Genomic DNA, 15,515 nt, shown 5'->3' with positions numbered 1-15,515 from the left:
AAGGCCGGCACGGCACACGAGGGGGGTGGGCGGCCAACACCTCGCCCGACCGCCTTTGTCTCCCCACTGGCGAAATTTACCCACGGCACCAAATACTCATTTGAGGCTGAGTCGACCTAGGGGAGGCCCAGGACCGGTTCAGATAATCGTCACCGGTGTTGGTGGCCGTGAGCGGGGATCGAACTCGGGTCGCCGGGTTTCGTAGCGCTAACCGCTACACTATCACTCCCCGACACACACACAGACACACGCACACAGACACACGCACACAGACACACGCACAAGGACACGCGCACACAGACACACGCACACAGACACACGCACACAGACACACGCACAAGGACACGCGCACACAGACACACGCACAAGGACACGCGCACACAGACACACGCACACAGACACACGCAGACAGACACACGCACACGGACACATGGACAAATCTTGCCGGTACTTTAAGAGTGATTACAATACTCGCTGGAACAGAGAGAGAGGGAGAGAGCGCGCGGCGAGTGATTTGCCCGCAGACCTGAGATTGCTCATTCTGAGTGTGAGCGAGAGTGTGCGTGCGTGCGTGTGTGTGACAAGACAAGAAGCCCCACGCCAATCGGATCTGCGTTAAGCCTATTAAAGAGAGAGCGTTGCCGGGGAAGGGGATGGTAAGGATCGCTGATGAAGAGTGCGGTTGGTGAGATGAAGAACAGGAAGATGATGATGATGGTGGTGGTGCCGTGTTCGGTGGGTATAGGACAGGACCGCCCAGAGGGAGAGATCGCTGCCCATCTCGTAAACACAACAAAACGTGGGCACATTTCCTCCGATGCTTACAACAAGGCAGACCCCACCCACTTACACTTTGCACCACGCAGTAAGCCCACTGTGGCCTGCGCTCTTGCAACGGAGGATGAGGAACAGTGCTACGCCGCGCACCCTCTCGATCTCTCTCTTTTTTTACGATCAGTGGAAACAAGAAGATGCTCGGCGTATTCGGCACTTTGTTTCGTTCATTATTTCGTAAAAATGTTTTTATTATAACTTTGCTTTATGTAAACCCCCACCTCTCGCTCACTCTCTCGCTCACTCTCTCGCTCGCTCTCTCGCTCGCTCTCTCACTCGCTCACTCTCTCGCTCACTCTCTCGGTCACTCTCTCGCTCACTCTCTCGCTCACTCTCTCGCTCACTCTCCCGCTCACTCTCTCGCACTCTCTCTCGCACTCTCTCTCGCTCACTCTCTCGCACTCTCTCTCGCTCACTCTCTCGCACTCTCTCCCGCTCACTCTCCCGCTCACTCTCCCGCTCACTCTCTCGCTCACTCTCTCGCTCTCTCTCGTTCTGCACGCAGCCCTTCTCGCAGTCCGACGGCCTCCGACGGGTAGCTCATATCAGCATGCAGAGCTCCCCGTCATCTGCCACCGAGCACACTGCTGAAGCCCTCTCGTCGTGCCAAGCAGCGGACCTCGACATTGTATCGGCTGTACGCACTGCCAGCGTGCACAGGAAGAGAATACCATAGAACCCACTCGGGGTGGAGGGGGGTAGGTTGGGGGGGTGCACTGGTTATGGGATTGACATAGGGCCGCACATTGTCATCAGGGTTTCACCCAGATTTATTTCCCCGCGTGACGATGCACGTTTCGCGAACACGTTAAAGACGCTTTCTTTTCTGCACGGCTAAACCTCATTTGGAGGTCTACGTCTCTGTGGGGGCATCGCATGCGCTGTGAAGGAGGGTCGTTGCCCGAAACGGCGCCTAAGTGTCCACTTGTTCTTTTTCTTCATTTTAATGCCACGGTGTTTATTGACGAACGCGTTCAACTCAGTTTGGCGATCTGTGTTTGCTCACCACTTCCAGCGCTGCAGAAGCAGCATCACCACCATCATCACCATCATCACAATCATCACCACCACCATCACCACCATCATCACCACCATCATCACCATCACCATCATCACCACCATCATCACCACCACCACCACGACCATCACCACCACCACCATCACCACCACCGCCATCACCACCACCATTATCACCACCATCACCACCACCATCACCACCATCATCACCACCACCACCATCACCACCATCACCACCATCACCACCATCACCACCATCATCACCATCACCACCATCACCACCACCATCACTACCACCATCACCACCATTATCACCATCACCACCATCACCACCATCATCACCACCACCACCATCACCACCATCACCACCACCATCACCACCATCACCACCACCATCACCACCATCATCACCACCATCATCACCACCACCATCACCACCATCACCACCACCACCATCACCACCATCACCACCACCACCATCATCACCACCATCACCACCATCATCACCACCACCATCATCACCATCATCACCATCATCACCACCACCACCACCACCATCACCACCATCACCACCACCATCACCACCACCACCATCGCCACCACCACCGCCACCACCATCACCACCATCACCACCATCACCATCATCACCACCACCATCACCACCATCATCACCACCACCATCATCACCATCATCACCATCATCACCACCACCATCACCACCACCATCACCACCACCATCACCACCACCACCATCGCCACCACCACCGCCACCACCATCACCACCACCATCACCACCACAACCACCATCACCACCACCAAATACCGCAATTAATTCGCCTACTCTGGTTGGAGGGAAGAACGCGGGGTCTCTTGACACCGGGCAGAGTGCGAATCCCTGATGGAGTTAGCTGGTGGCGGGGGGGGGGGGTTGGAGGTTTAAGCGCCGCGCTTAATGCGAAACTCCGCGGGCCATCTGCCTCCAATTACTCTAATTGAGCGGCTACGTGAATTGCGCTACTTAGAGACTCAGCAAGCCGCCGCCTGCCCAGTTTCACGCGCGTCCACACAAACAAGTGGCAAGGGAGGTTTGTGTTTATTTACGCGGCGTTGTTGTCGTTGTTGTTGTTGATGATGCGCCTTTGAACACGGCGATGTGGGTCGCATCCGCAAACCACATCGCCCCCACGTTGTCGGGAGATGCTTCCAGGCACCGAACACGATGTCCCGACGTTTCGCTCCACGTACCGGGAACTTCTCTAGGAACTGAACACGATGTCCCGACGTTTCGCCCCCACGTTGTCGGGAGCTTCTTCCAGGCACTGAACACGATGTCCCGACGTTTCGCTCCACGTACCGGGAACTTGTCTAGGAACTGAACACGATGTCCCGACGTTTCGCCTCCACGTTGTCGGGAGCTTCTTCCAGGCACTGAACACGATGTCCCGACGTTTCGCTCGACGTACCGGGAACTTCTCTAGGAGCTGAACACGATGTCCCGACGTTTCGCTCCACGTACCGGGAACTTCTCTACCACAAATGATAGCTCAACGAAGTGGCTTATCACGTGGAACTTTAAATCCAACAAATACTCTAAAACGCATGTTTCTAAATGTGGAGCGTAAAGCCGGATGGACCTGGAGAAAATTCCACGCGACCATAGGGAGAGAGACACGCAAACACCGAATATACAGCAGCAGGCGTCAGGGTCGGGATCGAGCCCACGACCTCCTGCACACCAGGCGAGGGAGTTAACATCTCCTAGCCACCGCGGCTCCCCACGATGTCCCGACGTTTCGCCCACACGTGTCAGGACCTTCAGTTCAGAAAGACGCGGCTGCTGTGGCACGAGCGAGACACGCAGCCGCAGGAGAAACCAATTTGGTGCCTGTGGGTGGAGGTGCAGCAAGTAGGTTCTGATAAATTCTAGATTTGAAGCTTTCGTGACTGCAAGGATTCATTCTCTTAGTTTTTTCGGTAAAGTCACGTAGGTAAAAAATGAAATTTAAATTAATAAAAGTAATAATAGAAATAAAATAATAATAAAATAAAAAATCACGACGTTTCGGAGGCAACACAAGTCTCCGTCATCAGGTGGGACCGTCACAGCTAGATTTGCTGTATCAAGGGTAGACTTGGATCCGTGGTTATCCGTGGTGTGCGGTGGTGGCGTTTGCGTGATCTCCTCGCCTGGAGAGTTTCTCAGGCAACACTCCAGTTTCATTTTACAGACATCTTTAATTTGTTTGAACAACAACCGTCAATTGACCTAAAAACGATTTTGAAGGTGAATACTTACAAGATTATTTTATTTTAAAGGAAGAGGGATGGTGCAGTGATTAGCGCACTGCTCTTAAACTCTTCTGACCTAAATTCTATTCCCAGCCACGGCTACCATCAGTGGCTCGTGATGTCTGCACTGGCTCTGAACCCCATCGCCTCCAGCAACCCGCAACTCACCGGCACGGTGAAGTATGACCGATACGCTGTGGGGAGGACGTCATCCAGCTCTGGATTGACATAAGCGGCTGTACATGCTTCATATATCGTGTTATTTGTTATCACTGTGCTTGCTTTCAAACAATGTAAACCACGATTTACAAACGTGTACATGTCAACCAACATGGTAATTGGCGTCCTCAACTCATCACACACCTGCACTGTATATCAGACGCAGGTGTGTGATGAATAAGCACGGTTGGCTACGTACGGTGCGAAATAAGTTCAACACACACACGAGGTATAAATTACTCTTTGTTTTTTTAGGTAAAGTCACGTAGGTAAAAAATTTAAATAAATTCAATCACGACGTTTCGGGCTTAAGTGTGCCCCACACACTTAAGAGGTGTGCTTTCGCTAAGTGTGTCCACACACTCAAGAGGTGTGCTTTCGCTAAGTTGTTTCCCCACCTGAAGAAGGACGCTTGTGTTGCGCCCGAAACGTCGTGATTTAATTTATTTGAAATTTTTACCTACGTGACTTTACCGAAAAAATCAAAGAGTATGAATCATTGCAGTCACGAAAACTTCAAATCTAGAATAAGATATACATTGGCTTGTGATTGCTGCTGCGATGGCAGTGATGCACGATCACAATTTAACAATAACAGAACTCAAAACCCACAGTACATGTGTTTTTTTGGGGGGTTTAGATCGCGCAAATATAAATGTCGTTAAACCCGCCACCACCCGACAGAGCCATTTAGTAAGGGTTGTCACGTTAAAGAAAACATGCCAATTCGTTACCTGTACAGCACATCGCTGTGTTGGCGATTGACCCCACAACATTTACAATTTGAACACGACGTTTCTCACGCAAAAACCTCCACTATGGATACTAGTGGTCGCGAAAGCTTCCTCGGTGTTCAACAATACTTAACACATTCATTCATGAGACTGTGGCTTCAAGAGCAACGAACAATCGGCGACATTCTTTGTGCTATGAATAATCGTGAGCCATTGTCCGTATCGTCACTTACTCTGTGTGTATTTAAAGAAGGGGCCGTTGCCCGAAACGTTACACATCATGGAGTGTTGCGTTCGTTGACTAACGTGTGGTGGCGTCTTCTGCGCAGGTAGCGAACCGCGAACTCTGACTTTTAGTGGAAGGGCGCCGACATTTGATGAACGTAGCAGCCGGCCTGATTCTAATTGTGAGGTCCACGGATCCGCTTCGCAATGCCTCGGGGAGGTTGGCTGACGATAGCTCTTCGCGATATGAGCAGGATGTTGTGTGATTTGGGAACAGCGCCAGGCGATGCCCGCCGAGGCAGGGCTGTCTCTCAACGAGTCGGGGTTTTTTACGCATCAATGCCTGGAAAATAAACAATTAGCGGTGATTAAATTGGCACAGTCGGTGACAGCGTGCGCGTATTCTCTCGTGTACATCCGAGGTAGGTTTTGTTTATTTATTCAACACTCGTAGAGGCGTGCGAGTAACGAAGAGGTAGGAACTGATAACACTGGTCAACAACAACAAAAAACATTTTTTTCTGGCCTGGACTTTTGCAGCTGTTTTAGACTAATTTCAGGGTGCTGATTCCAAATCTGATCTCAGATTTGCTCTATCACATCTCATTTTATGCTATCGGCATACCCCGTTTTCATTGATTTTACCCGAAATTAACTCTGTCACTTATGATTGCAAGTTGTTGCGAGTCAGTGACTGCTTTAGTGTTAAAATATGGTGCTGTATTTTCAGGATAGTGTGTTTATAATATCATTTTATGTAGATATCCACATTTATTTAATATTTTTCTTCTGCAGTTTTGATTGAAAATGCAATATTTGATATGATAGACAGAAACTGATGCCAGATTTGGAATCAGCACCCCAAAATTACCTTTAAACCGTTGGAATACCTTATGCCAGAAAAAGTGTGTTGACCAGTGTTATATAGAAGACAGTCCATTTAAACATCGCTCTAACTTTCCATTTGCTTACCCTCATCAATGTCGTTCTGTCGCCAGGATATTCCTTTAATCCGAGACACTATATAATTAAACAACAACCCAGCGATACATTTTATTCTTGGCATTAATTTTATTGCATAATTTTAGTGCTCCTAGTACAGGAGGGTTGTGAAATTGAGTATGAACAGCTGTCTCTTTTATTTTCCGTTCAGTGCAACAACGGGTTCCCTCTTAGGAAAAGAAGAATGATGATGATGATTATGATGCAAATTGACAGCACGCCACTGCTATGCAGTATTCGCTGACTCTCGTAGAGACTCAGAGCGAGGACGAATCAGAGGTGCAAGGAGGGGGTTTATGTACCAACGTATTTTAACAAAAAATCAGTTTCACACTCAACAACAAAAAAAGACAAAGATTCCCCCGAATAGCCTTAACAGACTGTTGGGTCAAGTTCCGTTAGCGAGCAGCACCACGCCCTACCGCCTTTGTCTCCCCAGTGGCGATGTTTTACACACCACACCAATTACTTATTTGAGGCTGAGTCGACCTAGGGGAGGCCCAGATATTCGTCACCGGTAGTAGGCCGTGAGCGGGAATCGAACTCGCGTCGCCAGGTTCGTAGCGCAGCAGTGCGCTACCGCTCCCCACCCACCCCACTCGGCTACCTCCACACACACTCACACACCTAACCCACCTCTCAATTATGCATGGCTTGAAATGTCATAGCTGCCAGGGGCAAGGCATTGTTAATCGGCTTACAACCCCGTAGGGGTATTTAAGAATAGAAAAAAACACACACACTCGACAAAAATGTAATAATGAAACGGAGAGAAAACAATCCACAAGCAGATCGTTTCCCCAAAGCGAGCGGTAGAGAATGTTAAGATGTTCGTCTCAAATGCCGATCTCGTAACACTGTGCCCAGTGTCATCACGCGCACGACTCTCTGGAGCTTACGAGGTTAGGTGCAGAATCAACTCAAATCGCTGTTCGCTATGAACAAGGGTTGCTGCCCGAAACGTCGCCTATTATATCATATTTTTTTTAGCGGCCGCAGTGTTCAGTTTTCACAGTGCGGGGGGGATGAGCTCTTGAGCTCTGAGTTTCCTCCAATCAACGAATCAATTTGCGAGTCGCGTTGTTTTACATTCGGCCCATCGTCGTCACGTTGGAGTTTAACATCTACTGACAACTTTGGAAGCAAACGCCTTATATAGATTCACAATAAAGGTTTTTTTCTTGGGTTAGATCGCCAATTAGTAAGGTTTCTCACGTTTACAAAACGTGGCAATTAGTTAATATTTCAGCACATCGTTGTGTTGTAAAGTAAAGCCACAGCAATTACAATTTGATCATAAGAACTGTGACCGAATTTTCACAATAAACGATGTAAACAACATGTACTACCAAACTCTGCAGCCATACCAGCTCCCTCCGCAGCTCCCTCCGCAGGAATGTGTTTTCTGGAAAATTTGCTGGTTTATCCAGGATGTTTCTGTTGCGCGTCGTCGCTTTAAGATGTTCTCATATTTAGTTTGTTGCGGTTGCACCAGACTCAATAGTCGCATGGCTCAACAGGGCGATACCTAATAAAATGAAACTTGAACTTGAAACTTGAAGTTGCCCGTCCAGCCACTAGAGGTCGCTATACACTCAACGATGTAAGATATACAGCGTCGCGAATAGAAATCGAGGCACCACATCGCGAAGATTTCTCTACGCTAATCGTCGGGCGAGGCGTTAAATCGCTATCTGCCTGTTAAGTAATTTCTCTTAAGGGGCCGTCCATAAATGACGTCACGCACCTAGGGGGGGGGGGGGTCAGACATTTGTGACGATGTGTGACGAGGAGGGGGGGTGGGTTGAGAAACGTGACGTCACATCAAAATGCGCAACTTTAAATACATATAGACAACACGTTCTACTTAATTAAATACACTTTTAAATAAAATGTTTTCTCCTACAACATCAGAGTGCAGCGCCACATTAAATACGCACTACAATGACAATAGTTTAAAGCGATTTGAAGCATGTTTTATATTTGGGGGGGAGGGGGTAGAGCTTTGTGACGTCATATTTTTAGGGGTGTCTGACTTTTTATGACGCCATGTGACGAGGGGGGGGGTCAAAAATCGTCCAAAATCGCGTGACGTCATTTATGGACGGCCCCTAAAGGCAAAACAGAAAAACCTAATAAAGTATTCGGAATCGCTGGTGGGATGGAAATTTAACTATTTGAGTTATCTGTGCGAGTCTGTGGGTCTCTTGGTGAGTTTGCATGGACTTCTTTCGCACCGTACGTAGCCAGGCGCGATAATGAATCGGATCTGTCGGTCTTTGTGTGAGTCTACGGCTCTCCGTGGGTCTATGTAAGTATTCAAGTTCAAGTTCATTTATTAGGTAGAGCCCTGTGAGCCATTCGGCTCTTGAATCGGGTGCAACCGCAACAAACAAAAAACATCTTAAAGTGAATATGTGACTGAGTGCAAGCAGAAAATCCAAGAAAAGACAGCAAAATACTGCAGAAAAAAACACCGTACACCAACGCTGTGTGCAAAAATCCCAGTGGGATGCAAGTCAAACAACAACAACCACAAGACAACTTAGATTAAGGCCATCAGTCTAACTCTGTACTACAACACAAACACGGCTAAACCAATACACTTTTCGAAATCACCAAAATAAAGCCATGAAAGCAATGAAAAAGCAATCATAGGAACTGTGACGGAATTTTCACAATAAATGGCATAAACAACATGTACTAGCAAAACCTTGCAGCCATAGCTGGCTGCATGAGCCACTCCACAACAACAGCTGGAGCATCAATAGGAGTATTATAATTTTTCAATGCACCTTTAAGATCAGCACACTAAATCAAAACACAGGTCACACACTTTGTAGCGATCATCCGGAGCGAAACATTTTATTTTAGGCCACTGAGTATGCGGGTCTCTATGAGGGTCTATGGGTTTCTGTGTGAGTCTATGGGTCTACGTGTTGAATTATTATCGAAGTGTACAATTTCATACGGACGCCAAGCAACTGCTTATCCTGTCTAGCAATTCAACATGTGCACACGATATCTGTTGTAACAATTTAAAAGGAACGCTTTCCATGCTTATCTTGTCTAACAGTTCAACAATGACCAACCCTTGCACGCTCATCCTATCTAGCAATTTAACACGGCCCCCTTGGCGGGCTTTCCGGCAACGTGATTAGTGACGTCACTACGCAACGCGTTGACGTCATCACGCAAGAACAACGCGGCGCTGTTGCCAAAGCGACCGTGACGTGGCGCCCTCCCATTGGCTTATTCCGCCGCAAACGCCTGAAGTTTGTAAAATGTTACGGCTTTTATTTGAAATAACGTTTCCTTAAGGCCAACGAAGGTAACGAACTACTTTAAACATTGTTAAACACGTGCAAGATCTTCAATACTCTGCGCTGTTAGCACTTTGGGGATGTATTACTTTCACGCTTGAAGCTTGCGCTATCTAGCGGGGACCCCTCAAGTTGCCTGGCCTTCCTGCCGGGTTTGGGTCTCCTTCCTCCGTATGAATTTTAGGCGACTGGAGGGTCCCGCCGTTCTGTCGATGTAAGGCCTCACTCATTCAATCTCTTATTTAAGTCTTAATCTTCCAATCTGCTGCTGTACCTTCAAAGTACAGATGCAAAATTGCAGTTGCATTTCAATGGAATGTTTCAAATGTAATCGCTTGCAGTTGCGAATGTGTTCAGCTGGAAATGTGTTGAGAAGGGGTGTGTTTTGGATGGACTTGTCACCTTCATGGGAATGTGGAATTTCCTTCAGTAGTCAAGGCGGTGAGCGCTGGCCTACGCTCTTTCGAGCAGGAATGAGATTATTTCCATGAGTCGTTACGATGTGCAACGAAATATCATTGTTCTCCTTTGCGAAAATGTCGTATTTTGCAAGTATTTGGTAACTTGAGGCACGGTTACGATTTCGGCTTAACTATTGAGGGCTGATCGAGATGAAATCGATCAAATCAAGACGCGCAAGAGGTCTGAGCGCTCTTTGAAAGCTACATTTAATTGAGAATGAAAAGCTACGTAGCAATGTGCTTGCAAAAGAAAGTTTTCAATCGGTGTGCGTTCGTGCTATTACTTTGGGAGCGGGACGTGTACACTGAAATACACGTCAAACAAAAGTTGTAAAGATAGCAAAGAAGCATGGATAGGTATGTTTGGCGATACCATTGATTTCAAGAAAAACGCATTAAGTCAGTGGGTGTCGGAAGGGCACATTGTTTAACTTCTTTCGCACCGTACGTAGCCAGCGGCGCTTATCGGAGGTGCAGTGGAAGGACAGAAAACAACACAAACAGCAACTTTCATGAAATCAGTTTTCAATCACGAGAAGGATGATCGATGGACGAGACTGATTATTGACGGAAGCCAAAGGAGTGATCGTGCCCAAGAGGATGACCACCGCGAATAAGGAGCGGATAGATCGAATCGGCTCCCGTGGGCATCACATGTTTTTGTTTTTTGTTTGCTGCGGTTGCACCCGATTGAAGAGCCGAATGGCTCACAGGACTATACCTAATACTTGAACTTGAACAGAACCGTGGGGAGGCCTTCATCCAGCAGTGGATAGGTCATGAATGATGTTAGATTATCTTTAAATTAAATAAGTATTAGATAGACCCGTAGATTCATCACAACTGCCACAGACAATCTATAAAGACATGCAGTATAATACATGGTTTTTTTTTTGTTTAGATCGCGTAAATATGCTGATTGGCCGTGTCGGGTGGTGGAGGGTTACGACACATTTATAAATAACGCGATCTAACCCAAAAACGTTGATTATGAATATATACAGTAATGCGTCGTTAAACCCGTCACCACCCGACATCCAATTCGTAAGGTTTATAATGTAAACAGAACATGCCAATTCATTACTAGTGCAACACACTGGTATGTTGGAGAGCAAATACACAACGTTTACAATCTTACTAATTGGCTGTGTCGGGTGGTGGCGGGTTTAACGACACATATTTACTCGATCTAACCCAAAAGAACCTATATAATGAATGGTATTGGTGGCGAAAGCCAACTTGTTAAACAATACTTTACATTCGCCAGGTGATGGCCCAGTGAAACTATTTTTCAAAAGGAGACCTGGATCATGCATTGTCTAATGGGAAGATCGACAACAAGCCAGAGTGGAGCTTTAATCGTTTGGTCCAACCAAGGCTGTAAATTAGTAACGGCCGATAAACGCCACTCCACGATCATTCCACCAGGAAATCTCTAACTTGGTCCTTTTTTAAATCCTTTATATTAAGTTCGCTTGCTTGCTTGCATGCTTGCGTGCTTGCTTGCTTGCTTACGACTGTGCAAATCTTTCGGTCGTTTTTTAACACACTTTCCGTGATCCAATCGAGCAGACATTTTCCACACAGACTCGTTGTGCGTGACAATTTTCGTGAATTTTTTTTTCAAAATTTTACACTGTTTAGGGGAAATTTTTAAAATATTTAATTACCAATTGCTTAATGCTGGCAGACAATCATCTGACCCATAGGTGGCAGCCATCACAAGCCAGAGGACGAGAGGACTCTAGCCGCCACGCATATAAAGGATTTAGAGTGAAAAACTTTGTTTTTACGGGTTAATTTTTTTACTGCTGTGGAATGCACAGTTACATTTGGTTTCCATCGAAACACTCAGAATTGGAATTGGCCGAACATCCCAATGTAGAACCCTCCTGAAAATATGTTGGTGTTTCAGCGAGGAGTTCTTGGATTAAGGGCATCGTTATTTATTTAAATCGCATGAATAATGAACACCATTTATAATGCGTGCATATTTCGCAAATTGGGCGCGGTGTTCAATCCAGAACTCGGCAGGCACAGAGCCAGAGCTCCCAAGTCCCTCGTAAGCCGGCCTGAATAGTTGAGAGGCTGGACAGGTGAGCGTTAAATGTGTTTTAAAGAAACTTCCTTTTATTGTGTACAATTATTTTTTTTTTCCTCTGAAGGTGGAGATAGGACGTGAATGAAAACAATGAATTGTGCCTTATTGAATCTAGATTTGAAGTTTTTGTGACTGCAGGGATCCATACTCTTTGGTTCTTTCGGTAAAGTCACGTAGGTATAAAATAAAATGTGATTTATTTTATTTTATACCTACGTGACTTTGCCGAAAGAACCAAAGAATATGTGCCTTATTGCTCACGCGAATGTGAAACTGTGACCTTGAACACCACCACTGTTTCCTTTCCCACAATCACCACTATCTCCCTGCTGTAGGTCAAGTGTAGCCTTGTTTCTTGGGCTCCCTGGACAAGACAAGGCCAAGCAATAATTTTTAATTGAAAAGTGAGAAGTCTTGGCTGATTCACCGGGCCTACTGTCTGTGCCCAATCGAGACTGTCCGGGCCGCACCGGCGACGCAGCCGCAATTACAACAACAACACCATCACCATTGCTGGCTTGACCCTGACAACTCAACCATGCAGCCGGTGCTCAAGATGAAGGTGAACGAGCTGTTCGCCCGCTGGTTGAGCAGCGATGATGTTCGGCGGTCCCTGAAGGAGCTTCTTCATCAAATTCAAAACTCTGACGATGACGCGACGGGAGGGGAGGAGGGCTCTCCGGACTTTGACGGCAACATGGAGGATGATGCTGCCATGCTGAGTGCAAACGGGAGCTCGTCGGATTTCGGCCGAACGTCGCTGACATCCTCGCCCAGGTACCGCTGCTGCCGACGCTGAAATGGATGGGTGGCTGAAGAGACGGGTGCTGTTTCTGAGCGCTAAGCGGGCACCGCTGAGATCCTGGATTTGAATCTGGGTTTTGGCAGCCAGTGATTAAATCGAGTTCCCAAGTGTTGGCAGTTGATGGCAGGATTGCGTGACACTGGTCCTTGAAGGCCACAATCCAGCATAATTTATAGATTACACCGAGTTCATACATCAAAACAGTCAACAAAAAAGTCCTCTTTTAGCACTGATTAAGTGTTTGAAAGCTCAGTTGGATTGAAAATCAAAAGAAACTGCAATCCTTGAGGAACGGACTTATGCACCCTGGCTAAGTTTTCAGCCTGGTCACCAATAACTACATAAAAAAAAATCATGAAATTTGGTTTAAAGCTTTATTGGATTATTCCATCTCTGAAAATTTAAAATGTTGGTTTATTGCCAACCATCAGTGGGGGGGGGTATGTTATGACTTATGCTTGCTGCCTTGCGTGGCTTAAGAAGCAAAATGAGCTGACTGAGGCGAACTTGCTCCTCACCAAGAACGTAATGAGTGAAGAGTTTTCCGATTTTATATCAATTGTTATTTTGCCATGCTTGCCATATTTAAATCCAGCAAACGCATTAAAATGTATTAATTCTAGATGTTAAGCTTTCGTGACTGCAAGGATTAATATTCTTAGGTTTTGTTGGTAAAGTCACGTAGGTAAAAAATTAAAGTTAATAAAAGTTAAATAAAAATAAAAGTTCTATTTTTATTTTACTTTTATAAATTTAAATTTCTTACCTACGTGACTTTACCGAAAAAACCTAAGAATATGCATTAAAATGTGTTCACAAGACAATGTATAAATCATGAAAGCAGGAAAAGTGGCAAAGCTGAATGACATTCTGTAGCTTATGATCCAAGATTTGAAGAATTTGAAAAATCTCTCGCGAATTACTTTATTTGGAAAGACGGCAATCGTTGCCCCCTACTCCAAAAACGTACCGGGAACCTGGGTAAACAAGTGGCATTATTGATCTCTGATGTGTTTTCAGGTTGTACCAACAATTTGCGACGTGTGCCTGGAGATTCTTCCATTCCTGCGAGCGTACTTAGCGTGGCCAAGACGCTTGCAGTGACGCATCAGTATCGTTTGCGGTCCGTTTGGAAGTGGGAGGCTTCTGCCTCGTGTGGCTGTGGACCGTGCAAAGTGAAGTTGTTGGCCAGATGTGGCCCGTCCGTGTTCTATGCGGTTGCGGACGATGCTTCTCGCCAGTTTGACGGCGGCGTTGTTGCTGCTCTTGCAGATCTCCAAAGCAGCCTGCTCACTCCATGCTGGGCTCTGGTGCCCCCTTAAGCCCACGCAGCCCCCACATGCTCTCGGGATCGCACAGGACCCCGCGACGACTGCTGGGAAGCAGGCAGGCAAGGCCACAATCTGCGTGGACTCCTCTGTCTTTGCGTCCGTCTTTAACCATTCTTTGCAATATAATTACACATGATAAACCACTTTGTTGAGCTATCATTTGTGGCCAGGTCGCTTCTGAAAAATAAGCTGTTAACTCAGTGGGTTTTACCTGGTAACATAAAAAATTTAGTTTTATTTGTGTATTTTTTAAAGTGCTTTCCTTTCCTGTACTTTACACGCCCATTTTGTTCTTTGTTTTGTTGTAATGTTCTGACCGACCCTACTGGAAATCTGTGAAAAAAGGCTTTATAGCTCATCGGATTACTCCAGTATAAATAAATATTCTGATTTTGGCTCAGTTGTAGAGTGAGCAGCCCCCAACTGGAAGGTTGCAAGTTACAGATCGTGGTTGACGGTTGCCACAAAACATCCCTCTGGGGATGATAAAAATGAGTATCACCTTGTGGGGAGGTCAACAGCCAGAACACACAAGCACTAAGACATCATAACATGAATCGTAGAACACGAAGGAAAGAAGTACCTTCACAACCAGTATATTTAAGAATTGTGGCTCGCTGTGAGTTGCCTACGTCACAACGGACCGTGGTTAAGAGTCCGTTAATGTCAAAGGCTCTAACAACCTAACTCCAGAAATGTATCGAAAATGGTAAAGTGTAGCGGGAGAAATTTCCGAACAATACTTTTATTAAATTATCAAGATATATATTTTTTATCCACAATATATGCATTTAAATGCGTGTGTACATCCGTGTTTAACACTTTCTCTATGTATTGTATGTAATAGGTTGATGCCACCCCTTCTGCCACTAGAGGCACTATCATAAAAAAATATATTCGTGACCCTGAATCGTGACAATCCGTGGAATCGTTTATTTATTTTATATTTCACAAAATCCAACGCCCACGTGCGCACTGGCACGCACTCGCACAACACGCACACAAAACGAAAAGTGAAAAAGAATTACATGGGGCATTTACCTTTAATCCCCACATTCCTCCGTTCACCTCCAACCACATTAACAGCTTACGTGACAAATGGCAAAGTGATCGTTGTAATGAATAGCGAGCCCGCTGCTGTGGCTTGTTTGAGATGTTCACTCCCTGCTGCTTT

General features: G+C 46.3%; 1 protein-coding gene across 1 annotated transcript in view; it reads left to right on the top strand.

Moving 5' to 3' along the window:
• Positions 1-9,565: 9,565 nt before the first annotated feature.
• The window catches only part of LOC144947015 (serine/threonine-protein phosphatase 2A regulatory subunit B'' subunit beta-like), an 85,487-nt gene continuing 79,537 nt past the window's right edge, over positions 9,566-15,515 (top strand). The window contains exons 1-3 of the mRNA XM_078876137.1: positions 9,566-9,857; positions 12,541-12,982; positions 14,283-14,400. Of these exons, the coding sequence (XP_078732263.1) occupies positions 12,744-12,982; positions 14,283-14,400 (357 nt within the window). The 5' untranslated portion in view covers positions 9,566-9,857; positions 12,541-12,743. The remainder of the gene's footprint in view (positions 9,858-12,540; positions 12,983-14,282; positions 14,401-15,515) is intronic.

This window comes from Lampetra fluviatilis, chromosome 43 (assembly GCF_964198595.1).
Source record: "Lampetra fluviatilis chromosome 43, kcLamFluv1.1, whole genome shotgun sequence".
In the NCBI taxonomy this organism is placed as follows: domain Eukaryota; kingdom Metazoa; phylum Chordata; class Hyperoartia; order Petromyzontiformes; family Petromyzontidae; genus Lampetra; species Lampetra fluviatilis.
This window is presented reverse-complemented; position numbering and strand designations above follow the sequence as displayed.